The sequence below is a fragment of the Balaenoptera borealis genome (assembly GCF_965194805.1).
Source record: "Balaenoptera borealis genome assembly, chromosome: 4".
NCBI classification, from domain to species: Eukaryota; Metazoa; Chordata; class Mammalia; order Artiodactyla; family Balaenopteridae; genus Balaenoptera; species Balaenoptera borealis.
Window position 1 is genome coordinate 120830998 of NC_138861.1, and position 27106 is coordinate 120858103.

General features: G+C 40.0%; 1 protein-coding gene and 1 long non-coding RNA gene across 6 annotated transcripts in view; one reads left to right on the plus strand and one right to left on the minus strand.

Moving 5' to 3' along the window:
- Positions 1 to 21365, plus strand: part of LOC309627333 — a 43578-nt gene extending 22213 nt beyond the window's left edge. The window contains exon 3 of the long non-coding RNA XR_014243680.1: positions 21288 to 21365. This is a non-coding gene — a long non-coding RNA (uncharacterized lncRNA). The remainder of the gene's footprint in view (positions 1 to 21287) is intronic.
- The window catches only part of ELOVL6 (ELOVL fatty acid elongase 6), a 155825-nt gene continuing 147517 nt past the window's right edge, over positions 18799 to 27106 (minus strand). For all 5 annotated transcript variants that reach the window (XM_082389204.1, XM_082389203.1, XM_082389205.1 and 2 more), the window contains one exon: positions 18799 to 23129. In XM_082389204.1, the coding sequence (XP_082245330.1) occupies positions 22705 to 23129 (425 nt within the window). In that variant the 3' untranslated portion in view covers positions 18799 to 22704. The remainder of the gene's footprint in view (positions 23130 to 27106) is intronic.

Genomic DNA, 27106 nt, shown 5'->3' on the forward strand with positions numbered 1-27106 from the left:
AATTCATTTCTAATCTCATAGCGTTGTGGTCAGAAAAGATGCTTGATATGATTTCAATTTTCTTAAATTTACTGAGGCTTGATTTGTGACCCAAGATGTGATCTATCTTGGAGAATGTTCCGTGCGCACTTGAGAAGAACGTGTAATCTGCTGTTTTTGGATGGAATGTCCGATATATATCAATTAAATCCATCTGGTCTATTGTGTCATTTAAAGCTTCTGTTTCCTTATTTATTTTCATTTTGGATGATCTGTCCATTGGTGTAAGTGCGGTGTTAAAGTCCCCCACTATTATTGTGTTACTGTCGATTTCCTCTTTTATAGCTGTTAGCAGTTGCCTTATGTATTGAGGTGCTCCTATGTTGGGTGCATATATATTTATAATTGTTATATCTTCTTCTTGGATTGATCCCTGGATCATTATGTAGTGTCCTTCCTTGTCTCTTGTAACATTCTTTATTTTAAAGTCTATTTTATCTGATATGAGTATAGCTACTCCAGCTTTCTTTTGATTTCCATTTGCATGGAATATCTTTTTCCATCCCCTCACTTTCAGTCTGTATGTGTCCCTAGGTCTAAAGTGGGTCTCTTGTAGACAGCGTATATATGGGTCTTGTTTTTGTATCCATTCAGCCAGTCTATGTCTTTTGGTTGGGGCATTTAATCCATTCACGTTTAAGGTAATAATCGATATGTATGTTCCTATGACCATTTTCTTAATTGTTTTGGGTTTGTTTTTGTAGGTCCTTTTCTTCTCTTGTGTTTCCCACTTAGAGAAGTTCCTTTAGCATTTGTTGTAGAGCTGGTTTGGTGGTGCTGAATTCTCTTAGCTTTTGCTTGTCTGTAAAGCTTTTGATTTCTCCATCAAATCTAAATGAGATCCTTGCTGGGTAGAGTAATCTTGGTTGTAGGTTCTTCCCTTTCATCACTTTAAGTATATCATGCCACTCCCTTCTGGCTTGCAGAGTTTCTGCTGAGAAATCAGCTGTTAACCTTATGGGAGTTCCCTTTTATGTTATTTGTCGTTTTTCCCTTGCTGCTTTCAATAATTTTTCTTTGTCTTTAATTTTTGCCACTTTGATTACTATGTGTCTCGGCGTGTTTCTCCTTGGGTTTATCCTGTATGGGACTCTCTGCACTTCCTGGACTTGGGTGGCTATTTCCTTTCCCATGTTAGGGAAGTTTTCGACTATAATCTCTTCAAATATTTTCTCTGGTCCTTTCTCTCTCTCTTCTCCTTCTGGGACCCCTATAATGCGAATGTTGTTGCGTTTAATGTTGTCCCAGAGGTCTCTTAGGCTGTCTTCATTTCTTTTCATTCTTTTTTCTTTAGTCTGTTCCGCAGCAGTGAATTCCATCATTCTGTCTTCCAGGTCACTTATCCGTTCTTCTGCCTCAGTTATTCTGCTATTGATTCCTTCTAGTGTAGTTTTCATTTCAGTTATTGTATTGGTCATCTCTGTTTGTTTGTTCTTTAATTCTTCTAGGTCTTTGTTAATCATTTCTTGCATCTTCTCAATCTTTGCCTCCATTCTTATTCCAAGGTCCTGGATCATCTTCACTATCATTATTCTGAATTCTTTTTCTGGAAGGTTGCCTATCTCCACTTCATTTAGTTGTTTTTCTGGGGTTTTTTCTTGTTCCTTCATCTGGTACATAGCCCTCTGCCTTTTCATCTTCTCTATCTTTCTGTAACTGTCTGATTTCCTTGTTGACCCATTGGTTTTTTAGTAGCATATTATTTAGTCTTCATGTAATTAGTTTTTTCTCATTTCTTTTCCTGTGGTAGATTTCTAGTTTCACGCTGTTGTGGTCAGAGAAGATGCTTGAAATAATTTCTGTGCTCTTAAATTTGTTGAGGTTTGTTTTGTGCCCTAGTATGTGGTCAGTCCTAGAGAATGTTCCATGTGCACTTGAAAAGAATGTGTATTCTGTTTTTTTAGCATGTAATGTCCAAAAAATATCAATTAAGTCTAAATTTTCTATTGTATCATTTAGGATCTCTGTTGCCTTACTGATTTTTGGTCTAGAAGATCTGTCCATTAATGTGAGTGCATTGTTAAAGTCTCCTACTATTATTGTATTCTCAACAATTTCTCCCTTTATGTCTGTTGGTATTTGTTTTATGTATTTGGTTGCTCCTATATTAGGTGCATATATGTTGATGAGTGTAAAATCCTCTTCTTGTATTGATCCTTTTATCATTTTATAGTGTCCTTTATATTTCTTTATGGCCTTTGTCTTAATGTCTATTTTGTCTGATATGAATATTGCAACCCCTGCTTTCCTGTTATTTCCGTTTGCATGAAATATCTTTTTCCATCCCCTCACTTTTAATCTATGTGTATCCTTTGCCCTAAAGTGGGTCTCTTGTAGGCAGCATATTGTAGGCTCTTGTTTTTTATATCCAGTCTGCCCCTCTATGTATTTTGATTGGAACATTAGTCCATTGACATTTAAGGTAATTATTGATAATTATTGCCATTTTAAACCTTGTTTTCCAGTTGATTCTATGTTTCTTTTTTGTCCCTTTCATTTTCTTTTTCTTTGTGCAGTTTGATGATTTCCTTTCATTTTATGCTTATATTCTCTTCTTTTTGGTTTTAGTGAATCGATTGTATGTTTTTGATTTGTGGTTACCCTGCTTTTCAAGTATATTAACCCCTTCCTATATCTGCTTACTTTAGACTGATAGTCATATAGGCTCAAACACATTCTAAAATAAAAAGGAATCTACACTTTCTTACTCTCCTCCTCCACATTTTATGATTTTGATGTCCTCTTTTACATCTTTATGTTTATCCTTTTGCTGTTCCTTTTGTTATCATCACTTTCACAAATATATTTTTTTTCTTTTGATCTGTATACTGGCTTATTTAAGTGATTTACTTTCCACCTGTGATTTCCTCTTTCCTATATCTTCTTGCTTCTTTTCTATTTAGAGAAGACCTTTCAATATTTCTTTTAGGATAGGTTTAGTATTGCTGTATTCTTTAGTTTTTGCTGGTCTGAGAAATTCTTTATCTCTCCTTCTATTCTAAATGATAATCTTACTGGGTAGAGTATTCTAGGTTGCATACTTTTCCCTTTCAAGACTTTCAATATATCTTGCTACTCCCTTCTGGCCCACAGTTTTTCTGTAGAGAAGTCAGTTGATACCCTTATGGGGGTTCCATTGTAACTAACTCTGTGTTTTTCTCTGCTGCCTTTACAATCCTCTTTATCTTTAACTTGCTATTTTTATTATAATGTGTCTTGGTGCAGGTCTGTTTGGGTTCATCTTGTTTGGGACACTCTGTGCTTCCTGTGTCTGGATATGTGTCTCATTCTTTAGGTTTGGGAAGTTTTCAGCCATAATTTCTTCAAATACATTTTCTTTTCTTTTCTTTTTTTAACATCTTTATTGGAGTATAATTGCTTTACAATGGTGTGTTAGTTTCTGCTTTATAACAAAGTGAATCAGTTATACATATACATATGTTCCCATATCTCTTCCCTCTTGCGTCTCCCTCCCTCCCACCCTCCCTATCCCACCCCTCTAGGTGGTCACAAACCACCGAGCCAAATACATTTTCAGTCCCCTTTTCTCTTTTTCATCCTTCTGAAATCCTTATTATGTGTAGATTGGCAAACTTTATATTATCCCATAGGCCTCTTATATTGCTTTCATTTTTTTCATTTGGCTTTCTGTCTGCTGTTCTGATTGGGTGATTTACATTATTCTATCTTCCAGATCACTTAGTTGATCTTCTGCATTATTCTTTGCCTTTAGCTCAGCTTTCATCTCAGCAAAACAAATTTTCTAGTTTTTCTTGGTTCCTCCTTGCAGTTTCTAGTTCCTTTTTACAGTAATCTACATTTATGTTGATAGCTTTTCTTAATTCCTTCAGTATTTTCATTACCTCCTTTTTTTGTTCCCCATGTAATTAATTTTTTTTATCTTGATATATTGTTAGCACTTTTATGAATTCATCAGTTTTCCATTAGAGTTCTGAAAATGCTTATTCATTCAGTTCAGCAGTATAGTCAGTTACCAGAAACCTGTACTTGTCAGAGTCTTTTCCATGAATTCCTTGAAGATGAAACCCTTTTATAGGAACATTTTTGCAAAAGAATCAGAGTACACCCAGAACTGTCTGTAAATGACAAAAGACTTAAAAATGACCACAGTTAAAGATTTGATGAAAGTTCATTATAATGCAATTGACAAGGAAATTTAGTTATTTCTGAGATATGCATTTTAAATTAATAACTAGAATTATGACTTATAACATTATACCAGAACATATAAGATTTTTAGAAATGTCATGTAATGTCTGAAACATTTATACTAACATATTTCCATACAAATAACCCAAAGATAGTTTAGTATTTGTTGTTTTTTTGTTTGTTTGTTTGTTTCTACTGCAGGTTCTTATTAGTCATCAATTTTATGCACATCAGTGTATACATGTCAATCCCAATCGCCCAATTCAGCACACCACCATCCCCACCCCACCACGGTTTTCCCCCCTTGGTGTCCATATGTCCATTCTCTACATCTGTGTCTCAACTTCTGCCCTGCAAACCGGTTCATCTGTGCCATTTTTCTAGGTTCCACATACGTGCGTTAATATATGATATTTGTTTTAATCTTTCTGACTTACTTCACTCTGTATGACAGTCTCTAGATCCATCCACGTCTCAACAAATGACTGAATTTCGTTCATTTTTATGGCTGAGTAATATTCCATTGTATATATGTACCACATCTTCTTTATCCATTTGTCTGTCGATGGGCATTTAGGTTGCTTCCATGACCTGGCTTTTGTAAATAGTGCTGCAATGAACATTGGGATGCATGTGTCTTTTTAATTATGGTTTTCTCCGGATATATGCCCAGTAGTGGGATTGCTGGATCATATGGTACTTCTATTTTTAGTTTTTTAAGGAACCTCCATACTGTTCTCCATAGTGGCTGTATCAATTTACATTCCCACCAACCGTGCAAGAGGGTTCCCTGGGCTTCCCTGGTGGTGCAGTGGTTGAGAGTCCGCCTGCCAATGCAGGGGACACGGGTTTGAGCCCTGGTCTGGGAAGATCCCACATGCCGCAGAGCAACTGGGCCCGTGAGCCACAGCTGCTGAGCCTGCACGTCTGGAGCCTGTGCTCCGCAACAAGAGAGGCTGCGACAGTGAGAGGCCCGCTCACCACGATGAAGAGTGGCCCCCGCTCGCCGCAACTAGAGAAAGCCCTCGCACAGAAATGAAGACCCAACACAGCCAAAAATAAATAAATAAGTTAATTAATTAAAAAAAAAAAAAGAGGGTTCCCTTTTCTCCGCACCCATTCCAGCATTTTTTGTTTGTAGATTTTCTGATGATGCCCATTCTAACTGGTGTGAGGTGATACCTCATTGTAGTTTTGATATGCATTTCTCTAATAATTAGTGATGTTGAGCAGCTTTTCCTGTGCTTCTTGGCCATCTGTATGTCTTCTTTGGAGAAATGTCTATTTAGCTCTTCTGCCCATGTTTGGATTGGGTTGTTTGTTTCTTTAATATTGAGCTGCATGAGCTGTTTATATATTTTGGAGATTAATCCTTTGTCCATTGTTTCGTTTGCAAATATTCTCTCCCATTCTGAGGGTTGTCTTTTCGTCTTGTTTATGGTTTCCTTTGCTGTGCAAAAGCTTTGAAATTTCATTAGGTCCCATTTGTTTATTTTTGTTTTTATTTCCATTACTCTAGGAGGTGAATCAAAAAAGATCTTGCTGTGATTTATGTCAAAGAGTGTTCTTCCTATGTTTTCCTCTAAGACTTTTATAGTGTCTGGTCTTACATTTAGGTCTCGAATCCATTTTGAGTTTATTTTTGTGTATGGTGTTAGGGAGTGTTCTAATTTCATTCTTTTACATGTAGCTGTCCAGTTTTCCCAGCACCACTTATTGAAGAGACTGTCTTTTCTCCATTGTATATCTTTGCCTCGTTTGTCATAGATTAGTTGACCATAGGTTCATGGGTTTATCCCTGGGCTTTCTATCTTGTTCCACTGATCTATGTTTCTTTTTTTGTGCCAGTACCATATTGTCTTGATTACCGTAGCTTTGTAGTATAGTCTGAAGTCAGGGAGTCTGATTCCTCCAGCTCCGTTTTTTTTCCCTCAAGACTGCTTTGGCTATTCGGGATCTTTTGTGTCTCCATACAAATTTTAAGATGATTTGTTCTAGTTCCATAAAAAATACCATTGGTAATTTGATAGAGATTGCATTGAATCTGTAGATTGCTTTGGGTAATATAGTCATTTTCACAATATTGATTCTTCCAATCCAAGAACATGGTATATCTCTCCATCTGTTGGTATCATCTTTAATTTCTTTCATCAGTGTCTTATACTTTTCTACATACAGGTCTTTTGTCTCCCTAGGTAGCTTCATTCTTAGGTATTTTATTCTTTTTGTTGCAATGATAAATGGGAGTGTTTCCATAATTTCTCTTCCAGATTTTTCATCATTAGTGTATAGGAATGCAAGAGATTTCTGTGCATTAATTTTATATCCTGCAACTTTACCAAATTCATTGATTAGCTCTAGTAGTATTTTGGTGGCATTTTTAGGATTTTCTATGTATAGTATCATGTCATCTGCAAACAGTGACAGTTTTACTTCTTCTTTTCCAATTTGTATTCCTTTTATTTCTTTTTCTTCTCTGTTTGCCATGGCTAGGACTTCCAAAACTATGTTGAATAATAGTGGTGAGAGTGGACATCCTTGTCTTGTTCCTGATCTTAGAGGAAATGCTTTCAGTTTTTCACCATTGAGAAAGATGTCTGCTGTGGGTTTGTCATATATGGCCTGTATTATGTTGAGGTAGGTTCCCTCTATGCCCACTTTCTGGAGAATTTTTGTCATAAATGGGTGTTGAATTTTGTCACAAGCTTTTTCTGCATCTATTGAGATGATCATATGGTTTTTATTCTTCAATTTGTTAATATGGTGTATCACATTGATTGATTTACGTATATTGAAGAATCCTTGCATCCCTGGGATAAATCCCACTTGATCGTGGTGTATGATCCTTTTAATGTGTTGTTGGATTCTGTTTGCTAGTATTTTGTTGAGGATTTTTGCATCTATATTCATCAGTGATATTGGTCTGTAATTTTCCTTTTTTGTAGTATCTTTGTCTGGTTTTGGTATCAGGGTGATGTTGGCCTCATAGAATGAGTTTGGGGGTGTTCCTTCCTCTGCAATTTTTTGGAAGAGTTTGAGAAGGATGGGTGTTAGCTCTTCTCTAAATGTTTGATAGAATTTGCCTGTGAAGCCATCTGGTTCTGGATTTCTGTTTGTTGGAAGATTTTTAATTAGTTTCAATTTCATTACTTGTGGTTTGTCTGTTCATATTTTCTGTTTCTTCCTGGTTCAGTCTTGGAAGGTTATACCTTTCTAAGAATTTGTCCATTTCTTCCAGGTTGTCCATTTTATTGGCATAGAGTTGCTTGTAGTAGTCTCTTAGGATGCTTTGTATTTCTGCGGTGTCTGTTGTAACTTCTCCTTTTTCATTTCTAATTTTATTGATTTGAGTCCTCTCCCTCTTTTTCTTGATGAGTCTGGCTAATGGTTTATCAATTTTGCTTATCTTCTCAAAGAACCAGCTTTTAGTTTTATTGATCTTTGCTATTGTTTTCTTTGTTTCTATTTCATTTATTTCTGCTCTGATCTTTTTGATTTCTTTCCTTCTGCTAACTTTGGGTTTTGTTTGTTCTTCTTTCTCTAGTTTCTTTAGGTGTAAGGTTAGATTGTTTGCTTGAGATTTTTCTTGTTTCTTGAGGTAGGCTTGTATAGCTATAAACTTCCCTCTTAGAACTGGTTTTGCTGCATCCCATAGGTTTTGGATCATTGTTTTCATTGTCATTTATCTCTAAGTATTATTTGATTTCCTCTTTGATTTCTTCAGTGATCTCTTGGTTATTTAGTAATGTATTGTTTGGCCACCATGTGTTTTTGTTTTTTACGTTTTTTTCCCCTGTAATTCATTTCTTTTTTTTTTTTTAATTTTATTTATTTATTTATTTATGGCTGTGTTGGGTCTTCGTTTCTGTGCGAGGGCTTTCTCCAGTTGCGGCAAGTGGGGGCCACTCCTCATCGCGGTGCGCAGGCCTCTCACCATCGCGGCCTCTCTTGTTGTGGAGCACAGGCTCCAGAAGCGCAGGCTCAGTAATTGTGGCTCACGGGCCCAGCCGCTCTGCGGCATGTGGGATCTTCCCAGACCAGGGCTCGAACCCGTGTCCCCTGCATTGGCAGGCAGATTCTCAACCACTGTGCCACCAGGGAAGCCCCCTGTAATTCATTTCTAATCTTATAGTGTTGTGATCAGAAAAGATGCTTGATATGATTTCAATTTTCTTAAATTTACTGAGGCTTCATTTGTGACCCAAGATGTGATCTATCCTGGAGAATGTTCCATGCACACTTGAGAAGAAAGTGTAATCTTCTGTTTTTGGATGGCATGTCCTATAAATATCAATTAAATCTATTTGTTCTATTGTGTCATTTAAAGCTTCTGTTTCCTTATTTATTTTCATTTTGGATGATCTGTCCATTGGTGTAAGTGCGGTGTTAAAGTCCCCCACTATTAATGTGTTACTGTTGATTTCCTCTTTTAGAGCTGTTAGCAGTTGCCTTATGTATTCATGTGTTCCTATGTTGGGTGCATATATATTTATAATTGTTATATCTTCTTCTTGGATTGATCCCTTTATCATTATGTAGTGTCCTTCCTTGTTTCTTGTAACGTTCTTTATTTTAAAGTCTATTTTATCTGATATGAGTATAGCTACTCCAGCTTTCTTTTGATTTCCATTTGCATGGAATATCTTTTTCCATCCCCTCACTTTCAGTCTGTATGTGTCCCTAGGTCTGAAGTGGGTCTCTTGTAGACAGCATATATATTGCTCTTGTTTTTGTATCCATTCAGCAAGCCTGTGTCTTTTGGTTGGAGCATTTAATCCATTCATGTTTAAGGTAATTTTTGATATGTATGTTTCTATGACCATTTATTAATTGTTTTGGGTTTGTTTTTGTAGGTCCTTTTCTTCTCTTGTGTTTCCCACTTAGAGAAGTTCCTTTAGCATTTGTTGTAGTGCTGGTTTGGTGGTGCTGAATTCTCTTAGCTTTTGCTTGTCTGTAAAGCTTTTGATTTCTCCATCGAATCTCAATGAGATCCTTGCTGGGTAGAGTAATCTTGGTTGTAGGTTCTTCCCTTTCATCACTTTAAGTATATCATGCCACTCCCTTCTGGACTGTAGAGTTTCTGCTGAGAAATCAGCTGTTAACCTTATGGGAGTTCCCTTTTATGTTATTTGTCATTTTTCCCTTGCTGCTTTCAGTAATTTTTCTTTGTCTTTAATTTTTGCCAATTTGATTACTATGTGTCTTGGCATGTTTCTCTTCGGGTTTATCCTGTATGGGACTCACTGCACTTCCTGCACCTGGGTGGCTATTTCCTTTCCCATGTTACGGAAGTTTTCGACTATAATCTCTTCAAATATTTTCTCAGGTCCTTTCTCTCTCTCTTCTCCTTCTGGGTCCCCTATAATGCGAATGTTGTTGCATTTAATGTTGTCCCAGAGGTCTCTTAGGCTGTCTTCATTTCTTTTCATTCTTCTTTAGTCTGTTCCACAGCAGTGAATTCCACCATTCTGTCTTCCAGGTCACTTATCCGTTCTGCCTCAGTTATTCTGCTATTGATTCCTTCTAGCGTAGTTTTAATTTCAGTTATTGTATTGTTCATCTCTGTTTGTTTGTTCTTTAATTCTTCTAGGTCTTTGTTAAACATTTCTTGCATCTTCTCGATCTTTGCCTCCATTCTTTTTCCGAGATCCTGGATCATCTTCACTATCATTATTCTGAATTCTTTTTCTGGAAGGTTGCCTATTTCCACTTCATTTAGTTGTTTTTCTGCGTTTTTTTCTTTTTCCTTCATCTGGTACATAGCCCTCTGCTTTTTCATCTTGTGTATCTTTCTCTGCGTGTGGTTTTTGTTCCACAGGCTGCAGGATTGTAGTTCTTCTTGCTTCTGCTGTCTGCCCTCTGGTGGATGAGGCTATCTAAGAGGCTTGATGGGAGGCTCTAGTGGTGGTTAGAGCTGACTGTTGCTCTGGTGGGCAGAGCTCAGTAAAACTTTAATCCACTTGACTGTTGATAGATGGGGCTGGGTTCCCTCCCTGAAGGAGGGTTGTTTGGCCTGAGGCAACCCAACAGTGGAGCCTACCTGGGCTCTTTGGTGGGGCTAATGACAGACTCTGGGAGGGCTCACGCCAAGGAGTACTTCCCAGAACTTCTGCTGCCAGTGGCCTTGTCCCCATGGTGAAACAGAGCCACCCCCTGCCTCTGCAGGAGACCCTCCAACACCAGCAGGTAGGTCTGGTTCAGTCTCCCCTGGGGTCACTGCTCCTTCCCCTGGGTCCCGATGCACACACTACTTTGTGTGTGCCCTCCAAGAGTGGAGTCTCTGTTTCCCTCAGTCCTGTCGAAGTCCTGCAATCAATTCCCACTAGGCTTCAAAGTCTGATTCTCTAGGAATTCCTACCCCCGTTGCCAGACCCCCAGGTTGGGAAGCCTGATGTGGGCCTCAGAACCTTCACTCCAGTGGGTGGACTTCTGTGGTATAAGTGTTCGCCAGTCTGTGAGTCACCCACCCAGCAGTTATGGGATTTGATTTTACTGTGATTGCGCCCCTCCTACCGTCTCACTGTGGCTTCTCCTTTGTCTTTGGATGTGGGGTATCTTTTTTGGTGAGTTCCAGTGTCTTCCTGTCGATGGTTGTCCAGCAGCTAGTTGTGATTCTGGTGTTCTCACACTAGCGAGTGAGAGCACGTCCTTCTACTCCGCCGTCTTGGTTCTTCGCCTCATTACCTCCTTTTTGAACTCTGTCTATTAGACTGAATCGGTCTGTTTCATTGTTTGTTCCTTCAGGGGAATTCTCTTGGTCTTTTAACTGGGAGTGGTTCCTCTGCTTCTTCATTTTACTCGTATTTCTCTTACTCTGTGAGTTTAGGAGAAATAATTATCTTCTGTAGTCTTGGAAGACTATATATGCGAGCATCCCTGCATAACTTGTGTGGGTTTAGTTCTTTTGGCGAGAAGCCTGCTTTTAGTTTGGATGCTTGCTGCCTCTTTCCTCAGTGTGTGCTGGCTGTTATCCCCTTGATAGGGAGTGTGCAGGTGTGGGGGCCTGCACGTGCTCCCGGGGCCTGTGCTGGGTGGGGTCAGCAATTGGTGCCTGCTCGTGGGTCATTCAGTGGTTGTGGCAGCGGCCTGTGCACGCTCCTCAGGTGGTGAGGGCAGCAACTGGTGCCTGCTCAGGAGTCTCTCAAAGGCAGTGGCCTGTGCCTACCTCTGGAACCCAGGATGGCAGCAGCGACTCATGTGCACCCCTGGAGCTCCTGTAGGCAGTGTCCTGTTCCCTGAGAGCATGCGCAGGGGGAAGGAAGGTCCTGTGGTGGGCCCACCCCTCTCCTTGCACGCGCTCCAACAGTGGCACCTTGCCTCTCTGGCGGGCCCAGGTTTCTTCCACAGACACACTCCAGCCCCTTCAGGCTGTCTCTGTGCAGCCATCCCTGGTCCTCCCCCTCCAGGTCTGACTCCTGAAGCCTAAACTTCAGCACCCAGCCCTTGCCCACACTGGCGGACAAGCGTCTCAGGCTGGGAAGCACAGGATGACAGTACCGACCATCTGTGCAGGTCACTCTGTTTTGCCTTTCTCAAACTGTTTGCTGTGTTCTCCTCCAACGCTCCAAAGCTCCCTCTCCATCCAGGCTGATCTCCCTGCCAGTGAGGGTACATTCCAGGGTGCAGGAACCTTTTCTCCTTTACAGCTCCCTCCCTGGGACACAGGTCCTGTCCTGATTCCTTTCTCTCCTTTTTCTTTTGTCCTACCTGGTTATGTGGAGGTTTTCTTGCCCTTTTGGAAGTCTGAGGTCTTCTGCCTGTGTTCAGTAGATGTTCTGTGTGAATCGTTCCACATGTAGATGTATTTCTGAGAGGAGGTGAGCTCTACATCCTACTCTTCTGCCATCTTGATCGCTCTCTTCCCTTCCAGTTTGGATACCTTTTATTTCTTTTTCTTCTTTGATTGCTGAGGCTAGGACTTCCAATACTATGTTGAATAGAAGTGGTGAGAGTGGGCATCCTTGTCTTGTTCCAGATTTTAGTGGGAAGGCTTTTAGCTTTTCACTGTTGAGTATTATGTTGGATGTGGGTTTGTCATAAATAGCTTTTGTTATGTCGAGATGTTCCCTCTATACCCACTTTAGTAAGAGTTTTTATCCTGAATGGATGTTGAATTTTAAGGAGAGATTTTTTTTTAAGCCAAAAATTTTAGTTAATAAATTTGGAAAAAATAACAAAATTATAAAATCTCAATTTTTTTTATCCCCCAATGGAACAGATGATTCGGGCACTGTTATCAAAATGGATGCCAAAATGATTAGGTGAAAGTTTAGAGGGAACTGGATATTTGAAAGATGTCAAAGTACTAGCCCATAGTATAAGGGGTAAAGTTGACATTATCAAGGATGGATTGCCATTTGAGCCCCTTGTCAATCTCAGCCTCCCTAAAAGTGGGACACACAGGCATTGCATGCCTCCTTTGAGAAGCAATATGACATACACAGTACCACCTAAAATATACTTGCCAAAAAATAGCTTGAATCTAATCAAACTTTAAGATCTGACTTCTCACTGATAGGCAATACAAGGGACAGATGAATAAGTTAAATGATACCACAGCTAACAATCAGAAAAATCTAACAATTTCCTAGGACCATTGACCCTGGTTCTTTAATAAATCAATCAGCATGAAAAAAAAAAAGCAAGGAGGTGCTCTCTGAACAAAGACATTTTGGGCAGGCAGGGAAATTTTTAAAAAGGCTGGGATATTAGGTGGTAATAGGAAATTATTACTAATTTTACTAAGTATCACAATATCAATGCTGTGGTTATGTAAGAGTAATGCCTTTTTTTAAAAAGCAATGCTTCTTGAAATATTTAAGAATGAAATGTCATAACACCCAGGATTTGCTTTAAAACAAATATGGTAGATATGGCAGAATGTTAATAAATGTTAAAAATCTAGGTGCTGGGCTTCCCTGGTGGCGCAGTGGTTGAGAATCTGCCTGCCAATGCAGGGGACACGGGTTCGAGCCCTGGTCTGGGAAGATCCCACATGCCGCGGAGCAACTAGGCCCGTGAGCCACAATTACTGAGCCTGCGCGTCTGGAGCCTGTGCTCCGCAACAAGAGAGGCCGCGATAGTGAGAGGCCCGCGCACTGCGATGAAGAGTGGCCCCCACTTGCCACAACTAGAGAAAGCCCTCGCACAGAAACGAAGACCCACCCAACACAGCCATAAATAAATAAATAAATACTTTAAAAAAAAAAAAAAAAAAAAAAATCTAGGTGCTGAGAATATGGGAGCTCATTATATTATTCTATTTTATATATGTTTAAAAGTTCTCATAATAAAAAGTTAAATGGGTGGTTAGGCTCAATAAAATTCCTTATGAATTAAGCTCTAAGGAGCAGTTCAAAATACAGAAAAAAAACTGAAAATTCTTTTAAAAAATACACATATATATGTAAATGTGGGACATTTTGATAAGAACTAAAATAGCTTTTCAGATGTAATAAGGGTTTTTCTTGATAAACAACTTTTATGTAACAAAAAGAAAAATGACGATGTAAACAGCCTCTAACATCATATTTTTTTCATCCTTTCAACAAACATTTAGCCCTCTCCCAGGCCGTGGAGTTGCCAGGGAGAACAGGAGAACTTGATTCTTTGTCCTATAAAGCTTGTAATCTGTTGAAGACAGATTTTTCAACAGTCCACAAATAACTAATTATTTATTTACCGTGGTGATAAGCCACACGAGGTAGAAAAGCACAGGGCTATGAGAACTCAACACGAGTGTCCTAACCTCTACTTTCCAGGCAGACGAAACGGGCACATGGGAAGGCCACGAGCCAGGCATAAACAGAGCAAACCTAAGAAATTATTGTGACTTTCTGCAGTTTGCCTGTTTAATTCAAAAGCTGATTTTCACTAGAAAAGAAAGCACTTGTTTTAAGTATGTTTGCATTTCATTATTTATTTATGTGTGTGGCAGGCTGCCTGGGCTGAATTTAAGTGTGTCTCAGAGATGTCTGGACCTGCGGTGGGGACAGATAATGGGGCTTCAGAAGGAGAGCTGGGGCACTTCTAGAAAAGCAACTCCACCTGTGTCCTCTGCTAAGCTCAGCTATATCAGGGCAAGTCTGGGGAGCAGATGTGGTGGTCACAGGAGTCCATTTATAGTGGGGCTGAGGACCTTCCAGGGGCAATACTTATCCAAGTAAAAGGAGAAACGAGGTCCAATGAGCTCAACCTGGGGGCAAGCTTTGCCCCATGCAGGAGAGGAAATGGACATTCTGATGCAGTGTGATGGCCATTTCTCCAGTCCATCCCTTGGTTCCTGGATGCAAGTCTGGCTCCTAAGTAGAGAAGGGGGCCGATTTTCTCACACAGCACATCTAACCAAGGGAAAGAGGCATTCTTGTCCCACTGCAAAGCAGAGGGCACCCTACCTCTCTGAGGGGTGGTGGATGCCTGCTGAGAACTGCTAAACCTGGCCAGGCCTAGAGATTTCAAGGCCCAGTGGAGAGATGAAATAGCAGCTGGGCCGGGTACGGATGGAAGGGAGGTGGGGTGGGAGTGACCACGTAACAGAAATGCCTGATAGAGGCTGTGAGACACCCCTTGGCAATTTCCAGAATTAGATGCAAGGGACTTAGCAGGAAGTCAGAGGTCCTGCATCAGTGGGAGCTACAAACCAGCAAACAATTTGCCTCTACAGGCTGGTGGGTCCGGGGGAAATTCGGGTTACGTGGAAATGAACAAATGAGTTGGCATGGCGCCTAAGTCAATTTGGAAACTCAGTAGGTTTATTTATGTTGTATTGATTTGATTATTCTAAAACGAAGTTAAAATCAGAACTGCTTCTAATTAGGAGACAAAGTGCTCGTTTTGCAAAAATGATCTGGTATTTTACAGTAACTCACATAGAGCTATGAGCTGGGCGGGATGCAGGAATAGCTAACACTGTTTGCCTTCTCTTTGTAGAGAGATATTGGCTGCCTTCAGAAACGCCCACTGGAGTTTTCATAAATAAAACATAGCAGAGAAACACCCAGGGGTGCAGTTTTTCCCTCTAGTATGAAAGGAATTAGTGTAGTCGATAGAAAAGGAAGCTGTGTATGAAACCCCAGACTGTAACACAGGGTTTTCGCCCTGGGGGGCTGAAAATACCAAAGATTGCAGAATCCTGTGAGATCTCAGGTGAGATCGCAGCAGCCGGTGTGTCAGGAGGGGGCTGCCCACATGTTTAACCCTTAGGCTGCAAAGTTGTTTTCCGAGAGCGTGTGTATGTTATCTTTTCTGTATAAATATGTATTCTATAACGCATATATAAATAAGGTGGACTACCAGTGGTTATGTCTTTCAACTAGTCTATAGATGAAAAGGAATGAAAAGCAGAAGAAAATGTAAAAGGTTACAGGGTAAGATGGGATAGTGAGTTTGATCTGATCTGATCCAGAGCTTCTTGCCTTGCCTAGAGTCCTTTATGGTGACACGAGTTTGCAGGCATCACGGGCTGAGGCGGAGAGCAGGTGCGAGATTCTGTACATGTGTGAGCGTCCAGTTTTGGGGGGAGGGGGTTGGGTCCCTCTGTGCAGCCCACCCCTCCCTCAACAATGGAAGTCCCTATGGTCACCACTGCTTCTCAGCAGGGCCTCCCCATTTAGTCTCAGGACAGGTGTTTGGCAATAACTGAGACCTTGCCCCAGACCTACCAGTGCTGGAGATTCATCAGCTACAGACCAACCAGTGGGGAGCCCTTTTCGTTATTTTAACTGTGCTGACCATTGATTTAGGACACTCACTATGGCTCCAATTAATTTCATTCATTTTGAAACAACAGCCAAGAGTGGTCATGTTGCTGAGATATTGTATTCTGATCCCATTCTTATTTTTTCATTCCTAGGAAGCCTGCTATAACATATTTCGTGGTCTTGAAGTGACAAAAGTACAGCATTTTTGCTGGCTAGACAGTGATATAAAATGCTTGTATGTTTTAATGCATGCTGTATTCATTTCTGAAGCTTGCATTATATGAGACTGTGTTCCTATCAGAAGCTACCTGATGGCGCAGTTGTTTGTATTGGGTTCTGAGACTCCTGCCAAAAAGAGAAGCACCCCTAAGGTTTGCTTCTGCTTTTCCTTTTTTTTTGGTGAAGTTAATAAAAATAACTTTCTGTGCAGTATGGGTCTCCGTCTCCCCACCCACCCATTTTGCCCTGAGTTAAGAACATACATTACATGGTTTACAAATAAAATAGAAAGTTCTGTCTTAATTTATTCTGAGATGATGTGAAAAGAGAGAGGCATGTTCATAGTAATTTAGCTGTGGAGAACCTTCACAAATAACAGGTTCTTAGTTTTAAATATAAATGCTGTCGGGACATTGCTGTTGTGCACACTGTAGAGAAAACTATAAAGAATGCCCATGAGCCATTTAACCTAAAACATATACAATAGAACATACAAAAACACTAGAAGAAGGCCACATTTTAGGAGCAGGGAGTAGATGGCTGCATTCCCCTTGCTAGTAGCCGGCAGGTGTGTGACGTACTGGGCCCTCCTAGGAGGCAGGTGCTGTGCTTCCTATTTTCCCCATCACACATTTTGTCCTGAAACACTTTGTCCAGTGACACGGCAAAGTGCTTCCTAGTTCAGTGCTGAGCATTGGAATTTCATTCATTTATACTCCTTTTCAAAAAATGTGAATGGCTACAGTGAAATTGGATTTAAGGAGATTATGTTCACATCTCGTTCCTTCTACTTCTGTGACATTTGATCTAATGAACAAATTTTCCTCAGCTGTAAAATGGGGATCCAACTTAGACTGTCTGCCCCATGAGGGCTGCTGTGATGCGCCCTCAGGTCTGGAGAACATGTGAAGTGTTACACCCACGAAACACCGTGGGCGCACTAGACACCTGTGGGGTTTTGATCAGTAGTATCCGGGGACCACATCATTCCTGGGCTATGCTCGAGAACTGAGGAGTTTTAGGGACTCACCTGTGTTTCGTGAACACATTGGAGTCAAGTGTGGGATGGCCTTTGTGAGATTTTTGAGTAGCCCTTAGTGTCCTGGACGCCCCCTTTGAATTGCCCAGAACAAGAGAGAAAAGAAACCGGAAACATAGTTTAGTTTTCATCAAAAGTTATGATTTTATTTTTAATTTTAATATACCAGAAAAAAAATATTTCTTTTAATGTCGTGAAATAAGCACTTGAAAATAACAATTCCAGCATTGCTGTGATTTGCTCTGTGAGGCTTCTATGGGTGGGCTTTTATCTGAACAGAGGCGCTGGGGCCTCCAAGAGGCTGAATCTTCTAGTGGTTTTCAAGGTTGCAGCAAGCAACCTCCTGCCTGAACACGCCAAGAGAGCAAACCTGTCTGAATCGCACAGGCTTGGGCAGCATTATGGGGCTACTTCTGGAGAATTCTAGATTCTGCCCACTGGGGAAAAAAGTCCCCAGTGCCGCCAAGCATTGGGAAAATTACAGCGTTTCAATACCAACATGAGTCAGGACCTTGCAATCCTGGCTTAAATGTGTTGCAAATATGGCTTGACCCTGATTTATGGGACCAGTTTCTTTAATTTAACCAGTTGCTTTAGGAGGTGTTTACAATGTAGTTTTGGGTTTGGATTTCTGGTGAAGTGTGTCTGATGTCAAGACTTTTGCCTGCTCAAAATAAAATCAAAATGCCATTCTTAAGATCTCCCTAATCCCCCTCAACCCTGCCATGGGTGTGTTCCCACTCTCTATCTCTTTAGTGTTAGAATAACTTTTGTTTCACTTATTTATTTATTTATTTATTTATGGCTGCATTGCGTCTTTGTTGCTGCAGGCGGGCTTTCTATAGTTGCGGTGAGCGGGGTCTACTCTTCGTTGTGGTGTGCGGGCTTCTCATTGCAGTGGCTTCTCTTGTTGTGGAGCACAGGCTCTAGGTGCACAGGCTCAGTAGTTGTGTCGCACGGGCTTAGTTGCTCCGCGGCATGTGGGATCTTCCCGGACCAGGGTTTGAACCCGTGTTCCCTGCATTGGCAGGCGGATTCTTAACCACTGTGCTACCAGGGAAGTCCCCAATACTTTTAAAGTGTAATTCAGGAGGAAGGGAAATCTGGGGCTTATTTTTCCCCCTTCTGCTAGCCCTGAATTTTCAGAGTGTCTGAGGATAAAGCAGGTAACTTGGTGATTCAACAGGCTTGTGAATATTCTCTGATGCTCTGCACAGGTGTACCTAACTGGTCTCTTTAGCTATAGGTTCTGCCGTATGACTCGAGGATGTTTATAACTGGCGTGTTACAACTGGCATTCAAGAAAATACTATAACTGAACTGATGTTTGTTTTGCTTAAATATTGCGTACCAGCGTACAGAGGCCTTTGGTTCATTGGAAGACTGGGATCTAACACTTCATACTGATTGTCAGCACAAAATAGAGTACCATTGCTTTATCAGCTCTCACTTTAATGAGTATGCACCACAGGCCAAACCCTGTGGTGCATTCTTAGCAAAATCTCTTTTGGATGGTGATGGGTCTGAGACACAAAGAATAGGGTCTTGTATACAAATAGAAAAGGGACAGAAGAACAAGTTAAGCTACAGGAGACAATGACTCACAGCACGAAAATAGGCTCTACTACCATCCCAAATCGATAGCAAAATATTTATTATCGAAAACAAAAAGATTGGACCACTAGACTTTCATCGTAAAACTCTCACACAATTGTACTTTTCAGGATGGAAACATTTTGGGGAAATAAGTGTCTATGAGACAGACATGGACCATGCACACACAACTCAAAGCACTCCTGAACTTGGGGAGGCGCTCTATTTGGACTTCTCTACTCTCCTAGTAGCCCTCTTGTGTCAGCACATGGCCAATCCAACAACTGTGTTAAAGATTCATTCATTAACCAAACTGGAAAAAAACCCCACAACCCTCAGAATGTGCTGGAGCTGACTTAGTTGTGTCTGAGGAGAGGCTGTTCTCTCATAATAAAGATAGCAACCTGAGCTTGTCTCTCCCAGGTAACCCAGCAGTCTGGGAACCAGGGCAGACTTCTGGAACTTTCTACGCCAGTGTAGTTGACTCCAGGCGCTTTGTTATTCTTATGTGACAGGTTTTATCTTATGATAAAGATAACCACGTCTGATTAAAAAAAAAAAAAATTCTGTGGGTCTCCTAGAAGTGTTGTTCCATTCAGTTCTACAGAAACCCCACTCAGTAAAGTTTTAGACTCAGAGCTACATTAGTAGAGAGAAGTGACAGGGATGTAATCAATTTTTTCTTTCCCCTTCAGCAACATATACAGCTGTATTGTCCCTGCCCCCTCATTTTTATAGTGGAGTAGAGTATGGTTAGAAGGATGGGAGTAAATTACCTGGAATAATCACCTCGGTACATGGTTTTAACTTGGTACATTGGCCTGATATTGAGTATGAATATAGTAGTGGCTCTTTTGTCATGAGCAAAACTAGAAGGTGCAGATAAAACCTCTTGCTCTATGAATAGAGCATTTCTCACTAGAAAGTTTTTCACTGCAAACTCATAGACTTGGGTTGATGCTCAGACCTTGTGTATCAAATTGCATGTACTTATGTATGAAGATTTGGTTTAAAAAAATTTTTTTTTTAAATCCAGGAATGTTTTCACCAAACTGCAATTGGAATGCAGTGGAAAATCTTCAATAGAAAGATAATCTATTGCAGCATAGTGGGGCAGCTATAAAAACTTGCCTGCCCAAGTTTCTCTGGAATGTTAACTGACAGCAGGATTATCTATGTGGCAGTCAGTTCTCAGGCTTCAGATTTGCCATGGGCTAGTGGTCCAGCCTCGTATCTTGATATAATTAAGCAGTTAAGCTGAGATGTTAAAAACATTATACTGAACCTGTAATACCAGAATTTAGATTTTTTTTCACAGGTGTGTTTTCTTTTTCCCTCCCATGATAATCATCGGAAATGCCTTTAGATATATTTACCTAATTTTAAAACTATTTATTAGACATTCAATCTGTAAACAAAAATTCTAAATTATCTCACAAGTGAACACAAGTATGAACCTGTATCAAGATCAAAGTGCTTTGGAAGCATCATTTAGGGTCTATTTAAGGTCTATGCTCATTTCCTTATTCTAACCTGCATTAAATGATCACTGATAAATCAATGGATTAAATAATTAAATTAAATCAACCAGAGTTGAGTTTAACTGAAGGGCCAGTTAGAGCTTAAGTCAACTGTTATTTGGCCTTTTCCTCATTTTAATTATTCTGCTTTTTTTCTGTTATAAAAAAAAAAAAGCTTATTGCACAGTATCATGTATTTTCAAAGCTCAAAATAACATTATTTGCATCTTAGGTCCTGCTATAACTAATCCTTATCTTTTCAGCTTATGTCAGTTTTTGCCCTAAAAATAATACATTCCTCCATCAATTCATCTATGAACCAACGTCAAGACATCATAGACTGTTCACAATAATTTAACACAGGTGTAACAGCTTCTCTCCCCTGCATACCCCACCCCCGCCTTCCACCCCATCAGTCATGACTTGGTTTGCACGGATTCTTTGTTCATGGTTCAGACCATTCACACAGAATGGAATAAAACTTTATTCTTTTCAATTCCACACATAAACGAGATGCTGAGAAAGCCCTTGTCATCTCTGACAGAGAAGCAGAGCAGCTCTGTTTCATGAATGACAGCACAATTAAAGCTAAAATAATATAAAAATAATTTGAAAAATCCCTTTTCTGTACACTCTCAAATAAAGCAAGAAAGATAAACAACAGCTTTTTTTTCTGCTAGCCAGAAAATGTGTTTCTATTCATTTGGGCTTTGAAGTTCGGTGGACCCCTCATCTGTGTGCCTATACGTGTGGTTATGCATGTCTAATCTATGTAGTGTAGTGGCCCCTAATTTTTTCATCTAGTTTGTCTAATCATTAAGCTACTTAGCCAATGAGAATACTATTATATCACATTGAACAACTTGACATAATTGCTTCTTTGAAATACTAGGAATGTTTACACATTTATTTGGCTTGAAAAGGACTGAAATATTACAGATATTATATTATCTAGCTTTTTTTTTTTTAAGAATATGGCTCTTAATAAATTGATTTTCTGAGTTCCAGAGCAAAAGTCCCTTTTAAAAAAATTTCTGAAGCTGACTTGAAGCAGGAAGAATGTCTTCTGATTTGGCCAAAAATATGGTGAGTATTTTATATCATTTAAAATTTGAAGAATAAGTCTATAAGGGGCCCTTTGTTGTCAACTGTTCCAGCCAAACTTGCCATGAAGTGTGTTTGTCAAAGTATCTCCACTCGACCAGCAGAGGGCACTTTAAACACCTCTGCATTGCCTTTGGGAGCAAATGCAGATGATGCAGAAACACAGTGTTTACCCAAGATCAAGAAGAGCCCTGCAGGTTGTTTGAAATTCACAAAAATATAGAAAATATGGACTGTACCACAGGGTTTCATTTGAAAGTTATGAATATGTGTGAAGTCACCGAGGGAGGGGTATACTTATTGTCTATTATATTGATCTTCGGCTCACTCCTTTCCCACTGTCTTTTTCTCTTTCCCAGCTCAAGAACGGTACAGTGCTGCACCTTTTTACAGGTAGTTGAGAGTCGATTTTTCAAATCATTTGATTGAGTTGTATCTTTTTTATTCTGTATTTACTCCTCTGTTTGAAAGCCTGAGGCAACAGAACAAAGGATAATGCTTCCTACCTCATTCAGGGGTAGAAATTAAACTATCAGAAATGCTCTGAGATGGGGCTGCCCTTTTAGGAAGTGGGCTGCATTATTTCCTTCCTCCCAGGAAAAACCCTGGAAAAATATTGTGCCCCATTTGGTTTTGGCAAACTCACTCACTAGACTGAGGCTGTGCGATGAAGGGAAACAAGCCTTTCTCTTAGTTGAAATATAGTTGTTTATATCCATTTTCTCAGGAGGTGATTAAGACATCTTTTCTCATGGGGGCTACAACTGCCAACCTTTCTTAAAAAGGCTTTCATTTTTGCAAAAGCATTATTGTTCTAGATATACACCCTGTGTCTCTTCCATTTTTATCTTTTCTGTTGGCTCCAGTTTACTGTCAAAAAAGATTAGAAAGGATTGTGTGTATGGGTTTGCACAGTTTTTTAAGTAAACTTCTTTGATCCTTAGAGAAATATAACACTTAGTAAATACATTTTTTTTTTCATATACTGTTAATAGCTTTTGTTTGCCTTCTCTTTCTCTCTCTCTCTGCCTCTGGCCCACTTTTGTTCTCATTTGTCCTAGAGTTGACAGATAAAGAGGGAATGGGGTCTTCCAGCAGCAGTCCTTTGAGATGAAGGTGTACTCAGTGAGTCCTCACCCAAAAAGGATCATAAACTTACTGGGTTAATTCAACCTAATTATCCCTAAGCTGCTTTGGGTTGTGTATTTTCTCATGTCTTGTTTTGTTTTAGCTGCACCATATGTGATTCCTTGTGCCATTTTCTTTTGTCTATTATTTTTCTTGATGACCCTGAGCTATGGCTTCCTCCTCAGTTCCGACACTAGTCAGCCTTCATTGTTTTCCTCATCTTGCCAATGTAGGCCTCAAAGAAGAAGTGGCAGAAGAGCACAAGATAGCTGAGGTACATGAGTGAGGACCAGAAGATGTTCTGAAAGTGAGAGTGACACTGGTCATGCTGCATCCAGTGGAAGACCAGGTAGTTAACGACACAGCCCATCAGCATCTGAGTGATCTGGGACAAGGTGATGAACATGGCAAACTTCCGGGAGACTCGGAAACCCGCTGCTCGCAAGGCATAGTAAGAGTACATCACGGAGTGCACGCCATAGTTCATAGTCATGAACCAACCACCCCCGGCAACCATGTCCTTGTAGGAGTACCAGGAGTACAGGAGCACAGTGATGTGGTGGTACCAGTGCAGGAAGATCAGCTTCTGCTTCCTCAGAATGATGAATATTGTATCTCCTGAAAGACAAAGAAAAAAATGGACATGAGCCCCTTGACCATAAAATAATCATAATCTATATCTCTGCAAGAAGGTAGATGTCTTGAACTGGTACTTCAGAATGAGATGGACTGGGTTAGAATCCTGACTGATATTTACTAGCTCAGTGACCCTGGGCAAGTTATTTATCCTCACTATATTCCCATTTCGTCATCTGTAAAATGGGGATGATAACAGCTTGAAATTATCTGAGGGTTAAATAGGATACTCAACATGCCCTCTTGGCACATGGTAAGCACTCAATAAATGTTACTTTCAGAAAGGTGTTTTGCACAAAATCATATTAATTTGGAAGGGACACTAGTAACCATGTTGTCCATTTCCAACTCAGCCATGCATTTTAGGAAATATCACCTGGAAGAGTCAAGTGATACTTATTAATCAATCAAGAGAAACAAATTAGAATTCAAGTGCCCAGCAAAATGTTCTTAGGCCTCTCTGGAGTAGTAAAGACACTTTTCTTTGGTACATGACAAAGGTACTCTTTAAAAACATATCTTTGTAAGCTCCCAATAAAATGTGAAGCCTTGACATGTGGAAGTTAGTTAGAGAAGTAAAGTTTAAACAAAAGGCTATTCTGGGATGAGAGACAAGATGGCGGAGAGGAAGGACTTGAGCTCACCTCCTCTCACAAAAACACCAAAATCACAACTAACTGCTGAACAACCATCGACAAAAAAGACTTGAACCTACCAAAAAAGATATTCTTCACCCAAAGACAAAGAAGAAGCCACAATGAGACGGTAGGAGGCGTGCTTCTGCGATATAATTTAATCCCACAACCGCTGGGTGGGCGACCCACAGACTGCAAAAGTATATTGCAGAGGTTCTCTCACAGGAGTGAGAGTTCTGAGCCCCACATCAGGCTCCCCAGCCTGGGGGTCTGGCATCAGGAGAATGAGCCAGCAGAGCATTTGGCTTTGAAGGCCAGCAGGGCTTGAGTGCAGGAGCTCCACAGGACTGGGGGAAACAGAGACTCCATTCTTGGAGGGTGCACACAAGGTTTCACCTGCACTGGGACCCAAGGCAATGCACTGATTTCATATGACCCTGAGCCAGACCTACCTGCTGCTCTTGGAGAGTCTCCTGCGGGGGCAAGGCTGTGGTCACTATGGGGGCAAGGACACTGATGGCAGACACCCCAGAGAACACTCCTTGGCATGAGCTCTCCCAGAGGTCGCCATTTTGGCAACAAGACCTGGCCCCACCCATCAGCAGACAGGGTGCCTAAAGTTGTACTGAGCTCACAGCCACCTCTAAACACACACCTTGACATGGCCCTGCCCACAACAGGGACAAGACCCAGCTCTACCCACCAGTGGGCATGCACCAGTCCCTCCCACCAGGAAGCCTACACAAGTCCCTGGCCCAACCTCACCCACCAGGGAGCAGACACCAGAACCAAGAATTACAGTCTTGTAGCCTGAGGAACGGAGACCACAAACACAAAATGTTAGGCAAAATGAGATGGCAGAGAAATATGTTCCAGATGAAGGAACAAGGTAAAACACAAGAGAACTAAGTGAAATGGAGATAGACAATCTACCCAAAAAAGAATTCAGAGTAATGATGGTAAAGATGATCCAAGATCTTGGAAAAACAATGGAGGCATAGACTGAGAGGATACAAAAAATGTTTAATAAAGAGCTGGAAGCTTTAAAGAACAAACAAACAGAGATGAACAATACAATAACTGAAAGGAAAAACACACTAGAAGGAATCACTAGCAGAATAAATGAGGCAGAAGAATAAATAAGTGAGGTGCAAGACAGATTGGTGGAAATCGCTGCTGTGGAACAGAATAAAGAAAGATGAAAAGAAATGAGGACAGTCTACGAGACCTCTGGGACAACATTAAATGCACCAACATTCGCATTATAGGGGTCCCAGAAGGAGAAGAGAGAGAGAAAGGGCCTGAGAAATTATTTGAAGAGATTATAGCCTAAAACTTCCCTAACGTAGGAAAGGAAACACTCAAGTCCAGGAAGTGCAGAGAGTCCCATACAGGATAATCCCAAGGAGGAACATGCTGAGACACATACTAATCAAACTGACAAAAACTAATGACAAAGAAAAAATATTAAAAGCAACAAAGGAAAAGCAACAAATAACATACAAGGGAATCCCCATAAGGTTATCAGCTGATCTTTCAACAGAAACTCTGCAGGCCAGAAGGAAGTGGCATGATATATTTAGTGATGAAAGGGAAAAAACTACAACCAAGAATACTTTATCCAGCAAGGCTCTCATTCAGATTTGATGGAAAAATCAAAAGCTTTACAGACAAGCAAAAGCTAAGAGAATTCCGCCCCACCAAACCAGCTTTACAACAAATGCTAAAAGAACTTCTCTAGGCGGAAAAGAAAAGGCAACAACTAGAAACAGGAAAATTACAAATGGGAAAGCTTGCTGGTAAAGGCAAACACACAGTAAAGGTAGGAAATCATCCACACACAAATAAGATGTCAAAATGAGTAATCATGAGGAGAGGAGAGTACAAATGCAGGATATTGGAAATGCATTTGTTTTAAGTTGCTGGTCTCTTAATTTCAATCTTATCTGTATATAGACAGCTATATCAAAACCTCATAGTAACTGCAAACCAAAAATCTGCAATAGATAAACACACACAAAAGAAAAAGCAATCCAAATACAACTCTAAAAATAGTCATCAAATCACGAGAAGGGAACAAAAAATGAAGGGAAGAATAAAGACCTACAAAAACAAATCCAAAACAATTGACAAGATGGCAATAGAACATAATATTGATAACTACCTTAAAATGTAAATGGATTAAATGCTCCAACCAAAAGACATAGACTGGCTGAATGGATACAAAAATAAGACCCGTATATATGCTGTCCATAAGAGACCCACTTCAGATTTAGGGACACATACAGACTGAAAGTTAGAGGATAGAAAAAGGTATTCCATGCAAATGGAAATCAAAAGAAAGCTGGAGTAGCAATACTCATATCAGACAAAATAGACTTTAAAATAAAGACCGTTTAAAGAGGCAAAGAAGGACACTACATAATGATCAAGGGATCAATCCAAGAAGAAGAGATAACAATTGTAAATATATATGCACCCAACATAGGAGCACCTCAACACATAAGGCAAATGCTAACAGCCATAAAAGGAGAAATTGACAATAACACAATAATAGTGGGGGACTTTAACACCCCACTTACATCAATGGACAGATCATCCAGAGAAAAATCAATAAGGAAACACAGGCCTTAAATAACACATTAGATCAGATGGACTTAATTGATATTTACAGAGCATTCCATCCAAAAGCAGCAGACTACACATTCTTCTCAAGTGCACATGGAACATTCTTCAGGGCATATACATGCTGGGCCACAAAGCAAGCCTCAGTAAATTTAAGAAAATTGAAATCATATCAAGCATCTTTTCTGACCACAATGCTATGAGATTAGAAATCAATTACAAGAAAAAAAAAAAACTGTAAGAAACACAAAAATGTGGAGGTTAAACAATATGTTACTAAACAACCAAGGGATTGCTGAAGAAATCCAAGAGGAAATAAAAAAATTCCTAGAAACAACTGAAAGCAAAAACTCAATGATCCAAAACCTATGGGATGCAGCAAAAGCAGTACTAAGAGGGAAGTTTATAGCGATACAAGCTTACCTGAGGAAACAAGAAAAAATCTCAAATAAACAACCTAACCTTACACCTATAGCAATTAGAGAAGGAAGAACAAACAAAACCCAAAGTTAATAGAAGGAAAGAAATAATAAAGATCAGAGCAGAAATAAATGAAATAGAGATGCAGAAAACAATAGAAAAGATCGATGAAACTAGAATCTGACTCTTTGAAAAGATAAACAAAATTGATAAACCTTTTGCCAAACTCATCAAGGAAAAAAAGGGAGAGGGCTCAAATCAATAAAATTAGAAATAAAA